Source organism: Eubalaena glacialis, chromosome 4, assembly GCF_028564815.1.
Source record: "Eubalaena glacialis isolate mEubGla1 chromosome 4, mEubGla1.1.hap2.+ XY, whole genome shotgun sequence".
NCBI lineage: Eukaryota > Metazoa > Chordata > Mammalia > Artiodactyla > Balaenidae > Eubalaena > Eubalaena glacialis.
This window is the reverse complement of record NC_083719.1, coordinates 28251340-28264527: the sequence shown is the minus strand read 5'-3', so window position 1 is coordinate 28264527 and position 13188 is coordinate 28251340. Positions and strand designations below refer to the sequence as shown.

At 43.9% G+C, this 13188-nt stretch overlaps 1 protein-coding gene across 4 annotated transcripts in view; it reads left to right on the top strand.

Annotated features, from left to right (window-relative positions):
* The first annotated feature begins 2679 nt into the window (after window positions 1-2679).
* ADAMTS12 (ADAM metallopeptidase with thrombospondin type 1 motif 12) overlaps window positions 2680-13188 on the top strand; it is a 404015-nt gene continuing 393506 nt past the window's right edge. For all 4 annotated transcript variants that reach the window (XM_061189166.1, XM_061189165.1, XM_061189167.1 and 1 more), the window contains exon 1: window positions 2680-3109. In XM_061189166.1, the coding sequence (XP_061045149.1) occupies window positions 2983-3109 (127 nt within the window). In that variant the 5' untranslated portion in view covers window positions 2680-2982. The remainder of the gene's footprint in view (window positions 3110-13188) is intronic.

Sequence of the window (13188 nt, the reverse complement as noted above, 5' to 3'; positions counted from 1 at the left end):
TTTTTGTGAAGATTAAATAAAGTAATGCAGATACAGGGCAATGCCCAGTAAATAGTCAGCATGTGGTAAATGTTTGCTGTTCCTACCTCTTATTTAACAGTTGGATTTTACATGTGTTTGTAGTTTTTCTTCAATGGTAGCATATTTGCATCAGCCATGGGATATTTTGGAGACTATGCACTGCTTCACAGCTGTGCTCTCTATAGAGGACACATCAGGAAAGGCAGTTGGCTTTTTTATTGCTACCAACCTTGGTCACCAAAGGATTTGTTTCCTTTTCCCATTGAGCAGAGGAAAAGTTGAGGAGGATTAACTCTTCCCTCTGCCCCGAGGTAACACCAGGCTTTGGAGGAATTTTATAAATTCTGGAGAGAGTAAGAGGAACTCAGTCTTGGAATAATAGCAGGATGCATATATGTGCTGAGCCATGTTGAAAACTTGCTGAAATTGGAGACATGAATTGGTAGTTGCACCAGTAGGTGCAATTATGTGAGTCTCTTCCACAGCACTTGGGGGAAAAAAAGCAGAGAAAAGACCCTGAAAAAGAATAGATATATATATATATGTATAACTGAATCACTCTGCTCTACACTTGAAACAAACACAACATTGTAAATCAACTAGACTTCAATTAAGAAAAAAAAAGAATGTCCTTTCAATGGCAAAAAGTATAAAAGAACTGAGTGTCAGAAGCCTAGCTCTGACTAGCATACATGTATCTAGAAAAAGGTATCTGAACCTCGGCACTATTGGCATATTCTTTGCTGTGGAGAGAAGTGCTATGCATTGTAGGCTGTTTAGCAGTATCTCCGGCCTTTACTCACTAAATGCCAGTAGAAAACTCCCTTTCTCACCCTTCAGGTGAGACCCTGCTTGCTGTTAAAAGGAGAAGAAGAAGAACTGATTCACTTCGTTGTACAGCAGAAACTAACACAACATTGTAAAGCAACTATACTCCAATTAAAAAAAAAAAAGAAGAAACAGAAGGAGGAAGAAGAGGAGGAGGAGAAGGGCAAGGGGGAGGGGAAGAGGAGAAAAGGGAAAGAAACAAAGAGTTCTAGCCCAAAGTGGTTCTTCAGTGCCTTTGCAACTGCCCTTCTGTTGGGTCTTCATGACATTTCACTAGACATGCCTGTCTTCTCTGTATCTCCTTTGGACTCAAGCTATGCTCTTCTTGCCTAATATTTATGTAACAGGACAAGAGGCTCAGAGCAGTTCTATGACTGGCCTATGACAGCACAACATAACCTGTAATGTATGGCAAAGAAGATAAGGTTGCAGATGGAATTAAGGTTGCTAATCAGCTGACTATAAGATAAAAAGATTAAGCTGGATAATCTGGGTGGATCTAATGTAATCACAAGGGTCCTTATAAATGGAAAAGGGAAGAAAAAGAGATAGTGTCAGGATGATGCGACTTAAGAAACCCAACTGGCCCTTACTGGCTTTGAAAATGGGGGAAGAGGGCCATGATCCAAGGAATGTGAGCAGCGTCTAGAACCTGGAAGAGGCAAGGAAAGAGCCTCCAGAAAGGAATGCAGCTGGGCTAATGCCTTGATTTAGCCTAGTGAGACCCATCTCAGACTTCTGACCACCAGAACTGTAAGATACTAAATTTGTGTTGTTTTGAGTCACCAAACTTTTGGGAATTTGTAATGGCAATAACAGGAGTCTTATACCTACCCCTTGAAATGTCGTGGTGTGTATGTATCCAGTCTGAAGTCCTTCAAACTACCCGCCCCAGGCTTGTGAGTACCACCTTGCCCTTGGATCACTGTTTGACTTGGCTGCACTGGCCCTGGGCAAGGTTGGATGAGTTGGTACCCTGCCCTCCTCCTCTCACTGAGCACATATGGTTGGCTGGAAGCCATGGAGAACCAATATGGGGCCAAATTCCTCCTGAATGGAATAAGGAGGCCTGTTTCAGCCCAGAGGTGAAAACCTTGGTTGGATTATCCCAGGAAATTCTCAGGATGCCTGGCAAGCACCCTAGTTTGCAGCATTCGCTCATTGATGTAAAGCTTGAGCCTCTGAATGGTTTCCCCTTCCAAGGGCAGCCTGTGCAGGTGAACCGGAGAAATACCTTGATACCTTCTTGGGCTGACTTACTTCCTCTGCTCTCCTGGTTTCCTTTTGGGTGAGTGGAGGTAGGCTTAGGAAATTAGAAAAGCTCTAGAGAGACCTGCAGACTCAGAGTGGCTCATGGTTGTTTGGTCCCATAGCCTCATGGTACAGATGAAGGGACTTGTCCAGAGTTGAACTAGCATTTGAACAGACCATTTCCCTTTGTGTGACTTGGCAAAGAGAAAAATTGCATGTTACTTTTTCAAATGGAAGCCCTAGCCGGGCCTGGAAGAGAATCGCAGAGACCGGCTGAGGAGTCTTGGTGGAGCAATGGTAGGAAAAGTTCGGGAACTGGGAAAGGCCGGAAAGGGGGCAGCACTGAGCTGAGGAGGGTCAGGGAGTGGGGTCCTCTCTGCCCCATCTCTGCGCTCAACATTTTCTGCCTGTATGAGGGGCTGGCCTGGGGGGGTGCCTCTCACTCGGAGTCCCGCCCAGGGTGACTCTCCCTGGGGCTCCCCTATTTGGCCGGCTTGGCCGGGCTCTGGGCGGGGCCGGCGGAGCGCGGGGGTGGGAGTCCCGGAGGAAGATGCGCGGAGCTGTCTGCGAGGAGGCCTGGCGCCCAAGGCAGAGGGGTGGGGATCGGGGGTGGGCTGCGCCCTCCCGCTCTAACCCATTCCGCACCCCACGGAAAGCAGACGCTGTCAGCTGAATCACTCCGCTTTCGGGAGGAGGGAGGGGACGGAAAGGTAACTAGCCCCTTTCTGCTTAAAAGAGCAAAGGGAGATCGTGGGCAACCTTGCAGCTTCCCCCTCCCCACTCCGGGACCATGCACCCCTGCATCTTCTTGCTCGGCCACAGGCGAGGACTTGATTTCTTGAGCTAAACCTTGCTGACTTTTCTCTCCGCAACAACTGAATCATGCCATGTGCACAGAGGAGCTGGCTTGCAAAGCTCTCCGTGGTGGCTCAGCTCCTGAACTTGGGGGCCCTTTGCTATGGGAGACAACCTCAGCCGGGCCCTGTGCTCTTCCCGGACAGGAGGCAAGGTTAGTGGCTTTTCTTTATTTCCTTTGAAAACCTCAGGGGTAAGACGCGTGCAAAGTTGGTTGCTCTCTTTTCCCTTCCCCCACTCGGCTGAACTCCGCAAAGCCGTTTGGCTGAGTTGCGAGGAAATCTGGGCTGGGAGCATCTTGCATTTCAGTGCTTAAGGTGTAGATTCCTTACTTTTTACCGAAAGGCGAGGATCCACATCTCTTTTACACTAAGGATGCTGCAGTGAAGACTCTAGAGGTAGCTAGGAACCACCCCGCAACTGTCTCTTTTGTCTCTTCTGAATGCTGCACTGTTTCAATCCCTATTTTTCAGATTCTGAAAACGGAAAATGATTTTTTTTTTTAAAGTTCCAACCGGCCACTGGCAGTCATTGCCATGTTTTTAGTTAGTTTGAAACTTCTGGTGAGGTAAGGGGAAATGTGATTCCACCCGCCTGCTGAGTGAGCTTGACTGTGTTTTCCTGGAAAGATTTAGGGCTGTGTTGTAAAAATAACAGACCTTTTAGAGAAAATTTCCTACCATAGGGGCGTACCTTTCCCTGTCCTGTCTTGCTGGTCACAGCTGGCTGCTTCTCTTTCAGAATTTCATGGAACTCTATAATGCTATAGAAAGCACTGGAGGAGTTGTGATGGAAAATTTGTTATTATTATTATTGTTGTTGTTGTTGTTATTATATATTTTTAAAGCCTAACACCCTGAGCAGGATGGTATTGTTGCCTCTGTTTTTTTTATTGGACTTGCAAGGGTCAGACACACTTTCCTGTTTGGTGGGGAGTTCGTTGGACTTCTGAGGGGAAACAGTCATGGCAGCAGCAATGACCTGCGTGGCTGGACTGTGTCCCATGTGCCAGGACCGCTAAGGCGCTCTGGTGTGTCAGCCTCTTGACCGCTGACAACAGCTGCCTGGGGTGCAGGGACCATTGTTACCATCCCTGCTTTACACCCATAGAAGCTGAAGCTTGGGGAGTTTATGGGCTTAGCTATGGTGGAGTGAGGTTTTAAACTCAGGTAGCCAGACTCCAGAGGTTGGCTTCTTACAATCAAGCAGCGTTGTCCTAGAACAATAATAGGGACAACACACACACACACACACACACACACACACACACACACACACAGCATGGGGTTAGCATCCATTAAGTCCTGTGTCTGCTGACAGCGCTCAAGTCTCAGGAAGCTTCCATAGCTTCCTGACCCCCTTTAATGCCCAAGACCACTTGGGTGGCAAACATCACCAGCCTGACCTTGTTGAGGGTTTCTGCCTACATTGCAAAGTTCAAATACTGCTGGAGACCTCATTTGTTGCTCACTTCCAGAGCCATCAGAAGCAGGTCCCTTTGCTTTCCTGGGAAGCCGGAACGGGCAAACACTGGGGTGAGATGTCAGTCAGCCAGCACTCGCTTGTGTAAACGGTCCAGATACGATCTCCCACCCCCAAGTTTAAAATAGCGTTTGTTGTTCTTTGAAAAACAGCCCTTTTGTGAAAAGTCTCTCTTTTGCTGGCAGCACAAACAAAGCCTGCAAGCACTTCCCAGGGCATTTGGAGATGATTTGGTTCAAAGACACGCATTCTCCTGGGTTGGTTTTCAGCTCTGCTTGCTCCGCATCTTTGTAAGCGAATTCAGCTTAGTGTGGAACAGACACCACTGGGACTTGCCTTCTCCTCTCTAGAAAGTGAGAGATGGTTGTCTTCCCCAGTCACCTTTAGGGTTATGGGCTGAGAGGAGTTGAAACCGAAAAATAGCTGTACAGTACTCTGAGCTTTTTAGTGATGCACAGATATATAGATTTAAAAAATAATTTCCAAAAAAATTTTCAGATTTTAATTAAAGACCTAAATGTAAGACCTGAAACCATTGAAATCCTAGAAGAGAACATAGGCAGAACACTCTTTGACATAAGACGTAGAAATATTTTTTTGGATCTGTCTCCTAAGGCAAAAGAAACAAAAGCAGAAGTAAATAAATGGGACCTGATTAAACTTAAAAGCTTTTGCACAGCAGAGGAAACCATCAACAAAATGAAAAGACAACCGACTGAATGGGAGAAAATATTTGTAAATGATATAACCAATAAGGGGTTAAGATCCAAAAAAAAAAAAATATATATATATATATACACATATATATATGTATAAAACTCAATATCAGGGGCTTCCCTGGTGGCGCAGTGATTGAGAATCTGCCTGCCAATGCAGGGGACACAGGTTCGAGCCCTGGTCTGGGAAGATCCCACATGCCGCGGAGCGACTAGGCCCGTGAGCCACAATTGCTGAGCCTGCGCGTCTGGAGCCTGTGCGCCCCAACAAGAGAGGCCGCGACAGTGAGAGGCCCGCGCACCGCGATGAAGAGTGGCCCCCACTTGCGCAACTAGAGAAAGCCCTCACACAGAAACGAAGACCCAACACAGCCATAAATAAATAAATAAATACATAAATAAAAAATTTAAAAAAACAAAAAACAAAACTCAGTATCAAAAAACCCAAACAACCCAATCAAAAAATGGGCGGAAGACCTGAATATACATTTTTCCAAAGAAGGTATATAGATGGGCAACAGGCACGTGAAAAGATGCTCAACATCAATAATCATCAGAAAAATGCAAATCAAAACCACGATGAGATATCACCTCACACCTTTCAGAATGGCTATCATCAAAAAGTCAACAAGTAATAAATGTTGATGAGGATGTGGAGAAAAGGGAACCTTTGTACACTGTTAGTGGTAATGTAAATTTGTACAGCTACTATGGAAAACAGTATGGAGGTTCCTCAAAAAGCTAAAAATAGAACTACCATATGATCCAGGAATTCCACTGCTGGGAAAATATTGGAAGAAAATGAAAACACTAATTCAAAAAGATACATGCACACCATATGCACACTAATTCAAAAAGATACAACACACCAGTGTTCATAGCAGCACTATTTACAACAGCCAAGGTATAGAAGCAACCTAAGTGTCCATCAACAGGTGAATGGATAAAGATGTGGTATATATATACAATGGAATACTACTCAGCCATAAAAAAGAATGAAATTCTGCCATTTGCAACAATGTGGATGGACCTAGAGGGTATTATGCTTAGTGAAATAAGTCAGAGAAAGACAGATATTATATGATATCACTTGTATGTGGGATCTAAAAAATAAAACGAATGAACATAACAAAACAGAAATAGACTCACAAATGTAGAGAAGGGACTAGTGGTTACCAGTGGGGGAGAGAAGGGGTAGGGTTAAGATAGGGGTAGTGGGTTAAAAGATACAAATTACTATGTATAAAATAAATAAGCTGCAAGAGCATATTATACAGCACAGGGAAATATAGCCATTATTTTGTAATAACTTCAAATAAATAAATAAATAAAATTAAACCAGAAAAAAATTCAAATTTTTAAAAGTCTTTTCACCAAAATATTTGTTCTCAATCAACTCACCAGTGGATTTACAAGTAATCCCCATTTGGTACAAAAGAGAAATTTCTGAGCAGATTTCCATGTAGAACTAAGAGAGAGAGAGGGAGAGAAGTGAGAGAATGAGAATGAGAATGAGGGCAAGCTAGTTAGAGAAGGAAATTCTTTTTTTTAAATTTAATTTTATTGAAGTATAGTTGATTTGCAATGTTGTGTTAATTTCTGCTGTACAGCAAAGTCATTCAGTTATACATATATATACATTCTTTTTCATATTCTTTTCCATTATGGTTTATGGCAGGATACTGAATACAGTTCCCTGTTCTATACAGTAGGGCCTTGTTATTTATCCATTCTCTACATAATAGTTTGCATCTGCTAATCCCAAACTCCCAATCCATCCCTCCCCCAACCCTTTGGCAACAACAAGTCTATGCTCTATGGCTGTGAGTCTGTGTCTGTTTTGTAGATAAGTTCATTTGTGTCATATTTTAGATGCCACATATAAGTGATATCATATGGTACTTGTCTTTGTCTTTCTGACTTACTTCACTTAGTATGATAATCTCTAGGTCCATCCATATTGCTGCAAATGGCATTATTTCATTCTTTTTGATGGCTAAGTAATATTCCATTGTATATATGTAACACATCTTCTTTATCCATTCAACTGTTGATGGACATTTAGGTTGTTTCCATGTCTTGGCTATTGTGAATAGTGCTGCTATGAATATAGGGGTGCATGTATCTTTTCAAATTAGAGTATCATATGGATATATGCCCAAGATTGGCATTGCTAGATCATATGGCAACTCTATTTTTAGTTTTTTGAGGAACTTCCATACTGTTTTCCATAGTGGCTGCACCAGTTTACATTCCCACCAACAGTGTAGGAGGGTTCCCTTTTTCTCCACACCCTTTCCAGGATTTGTTATTTGTACACTTTTTAATGATGGCCATTCTGACCAGCGTGAGGTTGTACCTCATTGTAGTTTTGACTTGCATTAAGAAGGAAATCCTTAAGGCTTCCAGGGAATAGGATGACCAGAGCTTTGCCTCCACATGACCTGCTTGCTGCTTCATAATTAAGCAATCTCCCTAGAATTCCATTTCCACTCTGATAACATTTTTGAATTGCACCCAAATTCTGACCATTTAAACTTTCAAATTACTTCAGATGTCATGTCTGCCATCCTCCTTATTTTTGCAGATGAGGAATGAGAGGCCCAACTGGTCCGTCAGTCAACATGCATTTACTGAGCACCTACTAACTGCCGTTCCAGCAGCGGCATCAAGGGAGTCACACAGGGTCCTGCAGTAGGAGGCCGACTCAGAACCTCCATGACTATTAAGGTTCCTTCTAGTTCTAAGGGGCAGGCAGAGTCGGGATTTTAGATCTAGGAAGGACCATGGAAATAAATCCAATCCTTTCTGGGACTAGAAACAGGTAGATTGGGCAATCTCTGCCCACTATTCCTTCCACGTCTCTCAGTGGTGACATACACAATTGTGTGATGACCTCCACAAGGCTCCCAACCAAGTGTCAGAACAATAGGAAGTATTAATCTTGCACACAACACATGGCCTCTCTTCTATAGCTGACGATATCCCCTCAGGTTCGTTTTGCCCTGTACTGCTTACAAGTCACCAGTCACTTCCATGATCTCTTTTGCTGCTGACAGCTCCATGAAGTTGAGAGGGCCGGCACTTCATCCCATGTTAGAGACATGCTCCAGGCTGCGCGGACTTGGGCGGAACCGAGGGAGCGCTGCAGTGCATTTCAAGACCAATGTCATAATCATGTATTTATGCCATTTGCAAAGAATAACTTCTGCAAGGAGGAAATGATTTCAGATCTTAATGTAAGAAGAGCCTTCACAGGGCTTCCCTGGTGGCGCAGTGGTTAAGAATCCGCCTGCCAATGCAGGGGACACAGGTTCGAGCCCTGGTCCGGGAAGATCCCACATGCCACGGAGCAACTAAGCCTGTGCACCACAACTACTGAGCTTGCGCTCTAGAGCCCGCGAGCCACAACTACTGAGCCCGCGAGCCACAACTCCTGAGCCCACGAGCCACAACTACTGAGCCTGTGAGCCACAACGGCCCCAGCCTTGTTGACACCCTACCTTGATGTCTGGCTCTCGGTGGTTGACCCTTGAGAAGTAGTGAGAGCAGAGGTTAGGAGAGTGGGCTCTGGGGTCAGATCGCTGCAGCAGGAATCCTCACTCCTCTTTATTGTCTTTTTACAGAGGTGGGGATGAAGGCTAAGACAAGGGACACTTGTTAATAATATCCCAGATAATTGTGAGGATGACCAAGACCAAGTTGGTATACTCTAAATGCCATGTTTGACCATAGAAATGGTAAAATTTAGGAGTTATTATTATTTCCTGACATCTTATTTCTCTATCCCTGTCATATCCTCTCTGAGCTCTGCTTTCTATTGGCCAGGATGATAGCTAGCTAATCTTCCAAACTAAACACCTACTGAGAGAAAGCCAAGATGAGTGCAAGCCTCTTCCCCATCGCCTGGAGCTTACATGTATTTAAGGCCACAGAGATCCCTAGTAGCCAAGTTTCTATCTTTATTTATATATATTTTTGGCTGCACCTCGCGGCTTGCGGGAATCTTAGTTCCCCGACCAGGGATTGAACCCTCGACAGTGAGAGTGCAGAGTCCTAACCCCTGGACCGCCAGGGAACTCCCCCAATTTTCTATCTTTAATACCAAGAGTAAGTAGCTAGTGTTTAGAGAGTGAGTGTTATCTGTCAAGCACTGTTCCAAATCTATTACATATATTAATACATTGAATTCTCACAACCACCCTAGGAGGGGAATACTATTATTGTTATGCCCATTGTGTAGATGAGGCAGGTGCAGCTGGGCCACCCACGGAAGCCACACTCTGTAAGTGGCCTCCTGTTTCCATCCACACCTATTGGCAGATGTGGCTTAGCCGCTTCCTTTGCAGTAAAATCAAGTGGTGAAACTGGTCTTATCTCCCATTACTTCACCCGATAAAGAGGCAGTTATTTTCTCCATTTATTGCTGAGTGACTTGAGGCCTCTTAAAGAAGTCATGCAGTTCTTTTCTTGTCAGATCATCATCCCCAGGGGCAGTGCTATTACCTCTCCTCTGCTATCCCCGCTGCCAAGTACAACTGCTTATGTACACAAAATGCAGTGGCCAAGAACATGATTTTGTAATAGGAAGCACAAGATTTTAATCCAAGTAACATTGCATGTTGGCTCTGTGACCTCTATTACATTCTGTTTCTTTTTCTATGAAATGGGGATAGTAACTGAATCTGTGTCACAGAGTCGTTGTGTATATTAAATGAGGAGTATTGCAGCAAGTGTTCATTAAATGGTTACTATAATTATTATATAATTATACAGCCAGCTTATGCTGGCTCTCTTAAAAGCACATTAGATCAAAAGCAACTGGGTCAAAAGCTGTATATGTATTTGCTCTTTTATTCTTTGGGCAATAGATGCTGGGGTTTAGGCAAGTTAGTCTTTCATTTTATATTTAAATCATGTTTAATTCTTTGAGATGTATCTTCAGAGACAGGTCCTATAAGGCAGCGGTCCCCAACCTTTTTGGCACCAGGGACCGGTTTCGTGGAAGACGATGTTTCAATGGACGGGTTGAGGGGGGTGTTTGTTCAAGCTGCAATGCGAGTGATGGGGGGGATGGTTCAGGAGGTAATGCGAGCAATGGGGAATGATGGGGAGCGGGCAATGAACCTTCGCTCGCTGGCCCCCCTGCTCACCTCCTGCTGTGCGGCCTGGTTCCTAACGGGCCGCGGACCAGCACCGGTCCGTGGCCCAGGGGTTGGGGACCCCTGCTATAAGGGTCATAAAAGCTTCTCTTGAGAGGAGTCAGCATCAGGACAGGACCACGTACAGGGGGTACCATTTCAGGATAATGGCTGTATTCAGTTGAATAAGACTTTTTCTGCCCCTTACTGCTCCCCACTGCTCCAACCCTGGAAGAGCCAGAGACATCACTGTAAGTCATAGAAGAAAAGAACAACGTGAGGGAAATACTAGAGAAGCTGACTACATCCAACCTCAGCGAACCTGCCCATTCCCCCCTGAGGTCTGAACTCTGAAGGGCAGTGAAGCTCTGATACCAACGAGGTCCAGATATTCCTTGGGGAGCAGGCAGTACAGAGGCCTGAGTCAATTTGACTCCTAGTGCGTGGTACATTAGCATTATTAATTTGTGCAAAACACCTTTCTTGTTTTGTTTATTTATGCATTTTGGTCCCCATTCTCCACTCCCATTCCTCCGCATAGAAAACCATTTTAATGGGTTCCTTGTGTATTTTTTTGTTCACGTATGTTCTGGCAAACTCTGTGTTATTGTTTTCACGTGTAATTTCCATGAATGTAAATGGCTCTGTATTAACTTGTTTTGTTTCTTATTTTTCACTGAGCATTGTTTTTAAGGTTTGTTCATGTTGCTTTGTGCTCTGTTGCTCTTAGTTGCTGCAGTCAGAAACAAGGGTCTGGACTTTTAATAGTCTCTTAAAAATTGAGACTATTGGTTAGTACCTAAGAGTGAAAACTGTGCTCTGTCTCATAGTTCCCTCTTTCTTTCTTTTATTGAAGTATAATTGACCTACAGCACTCTGTTAGTTCCAGGTACACAACATAGTGATTTAATATTTCTATACATTTCAAAATGATCACTGGTAAGTCTAGTTACCATCTGTCACCATACAAAGATATGACAATATTATTATTATTATTACTATTTTAGATTTTAGCAGAAGAATTTATTTTATTTTTATTTTTTAAAATTTATTTAATTAATTTATTTATTTTTGGCTGAATTGGGTCTTCGTTACCGCACGCGGGCTTTCTCTAGTTGTGGCGAGTGGGGGCTACTCTTTGTTGCAGCGCGCGGGCTTCTCATTGCGGTGGCTTCTCTTGTTGTGGAGCATGGGCTCTAGGTGTGCGGGCCTCAGTAGTTGTGGCACGCAGGCTCAGTAGTTGTGGCTCACGGGCTCTAGAGCGCAGGCTCAGTAGTTGTGGCGCATAGGCTTAGTTGCTCCACGGCCTGTGGGATCTTCCCAGACCAGGACTTGAACCCATGTCCCCTGCATTGGCAGGCAGATTCTTAACCACTGTGCCACCAGGGAAGCCCAGAAGAAGAATTTATTAAAGGGATCCTGGATTGCTCGAAGAAATGCCGGGGGAGCTGAGAGCCAAGTGTGGATGCTTTGCAGGAGGAACAAAGGTCAGAATATGGCTGCCTCTGCTGCCACTGCCTCTGCCGTGTCCTAGACACTTCACCTTGTGATGCTCATGCATTGGGTCTGGATGCTGGGTGCTGCTTGCGAGCCCCAGCTCCTCCTTCGTCTCAGGGCCGCTACCATAATCCCTGCTTCTTGGTATCACTGCTTCTGGATTCAAAGTCTAGGCAGTGCCTCTGATGAATGAAGCATGAGTGTACGGGTTGCTCCAGAGCTGCTAGACTGGTGAGGGACGTGCTTCCTGCACTTGCATCTTCTCTCCTGGGAGGTGGGCTCTGTTCCCAAGACTCATGATGAGGAACTCCCCAAATGTGGTAAAGACGTTCAGATGCAAGGCAGCCATAGGAACAACAAACGGTCATCTTTACATCTACTGTATGAATGATGCAACTAGACCTGGTGGAGGATACAGAGGTGAATCACACCTAGAACCTGCCTTCAGAGGCCTTATAGACTTGGAATCATCTTCCTTTCAACGTGTACATTTATTTGGCACCATAGTTTGCAAAGCCCTCTCACTCTCATTGTTTCATTAGCTCCTCCCAACAGCCGTGTAAGGTAGACAGAACTGATATTATCTCTATTTTATACTTGAAGAAGCTAAGAAGTTAGGTGATGAGCCTAAGGTCCCACTGCTGGTGAGTGGCAGAGCGAGAACTTGGTCTGTCCTCTGATTCCAGGCCCGATGTCAACCAGAAGTAAGAAGTGATCACAAATATTGTGCTTCATTGATTCCTAGGCATGTGGTTTTCCCCCACATTTTTTTTATGTTAACAAAACAAGCCTTTATTTATTTTTAACTTTTCATCACAGAAATTTTCAAATGTGCACTATAGAAAATAATATAATAAACTCCCATTACCCAACACTTCAATAATTACAAATTATGACCAGTTTTCTTTCATCTATAATCCCCCCTCACTCCCACCTCTGCCCCCAGTATTTTAGAGCAAATAGGCTTCCTTAAAAGATAGGACTTTTAGTGATTACACACTTCACATGTCTGTTTCTCTTTTATCACCTCACCAAGACACTAGAGTATGGCACCACCTTATGCAAAATTTTTTTTAATTGAGGTATAATTGATATATGACATTCCACTCAGGTGTACAACATAATGATTCAATATTTGTATAAAGTGAAAATTATCACCACAATGTTTAGTTAACATTTGTTACCATAAAATGTTAAAGATTGTTTTTCTTATAATGAGAGCAACATTTAAATTTGCAATAGAGTATTATTGACTATAGTAACCATAGTGTACATTACATCCCTATGACATATTTATTTTGTAATGAGAAGTTTATAGCTCTAGATCCCCTTCACCCATTTTGCCCAACCCCACAAGTCTCCTCCCATCTGGCAACCACCGATCTGTTTGGTAGATC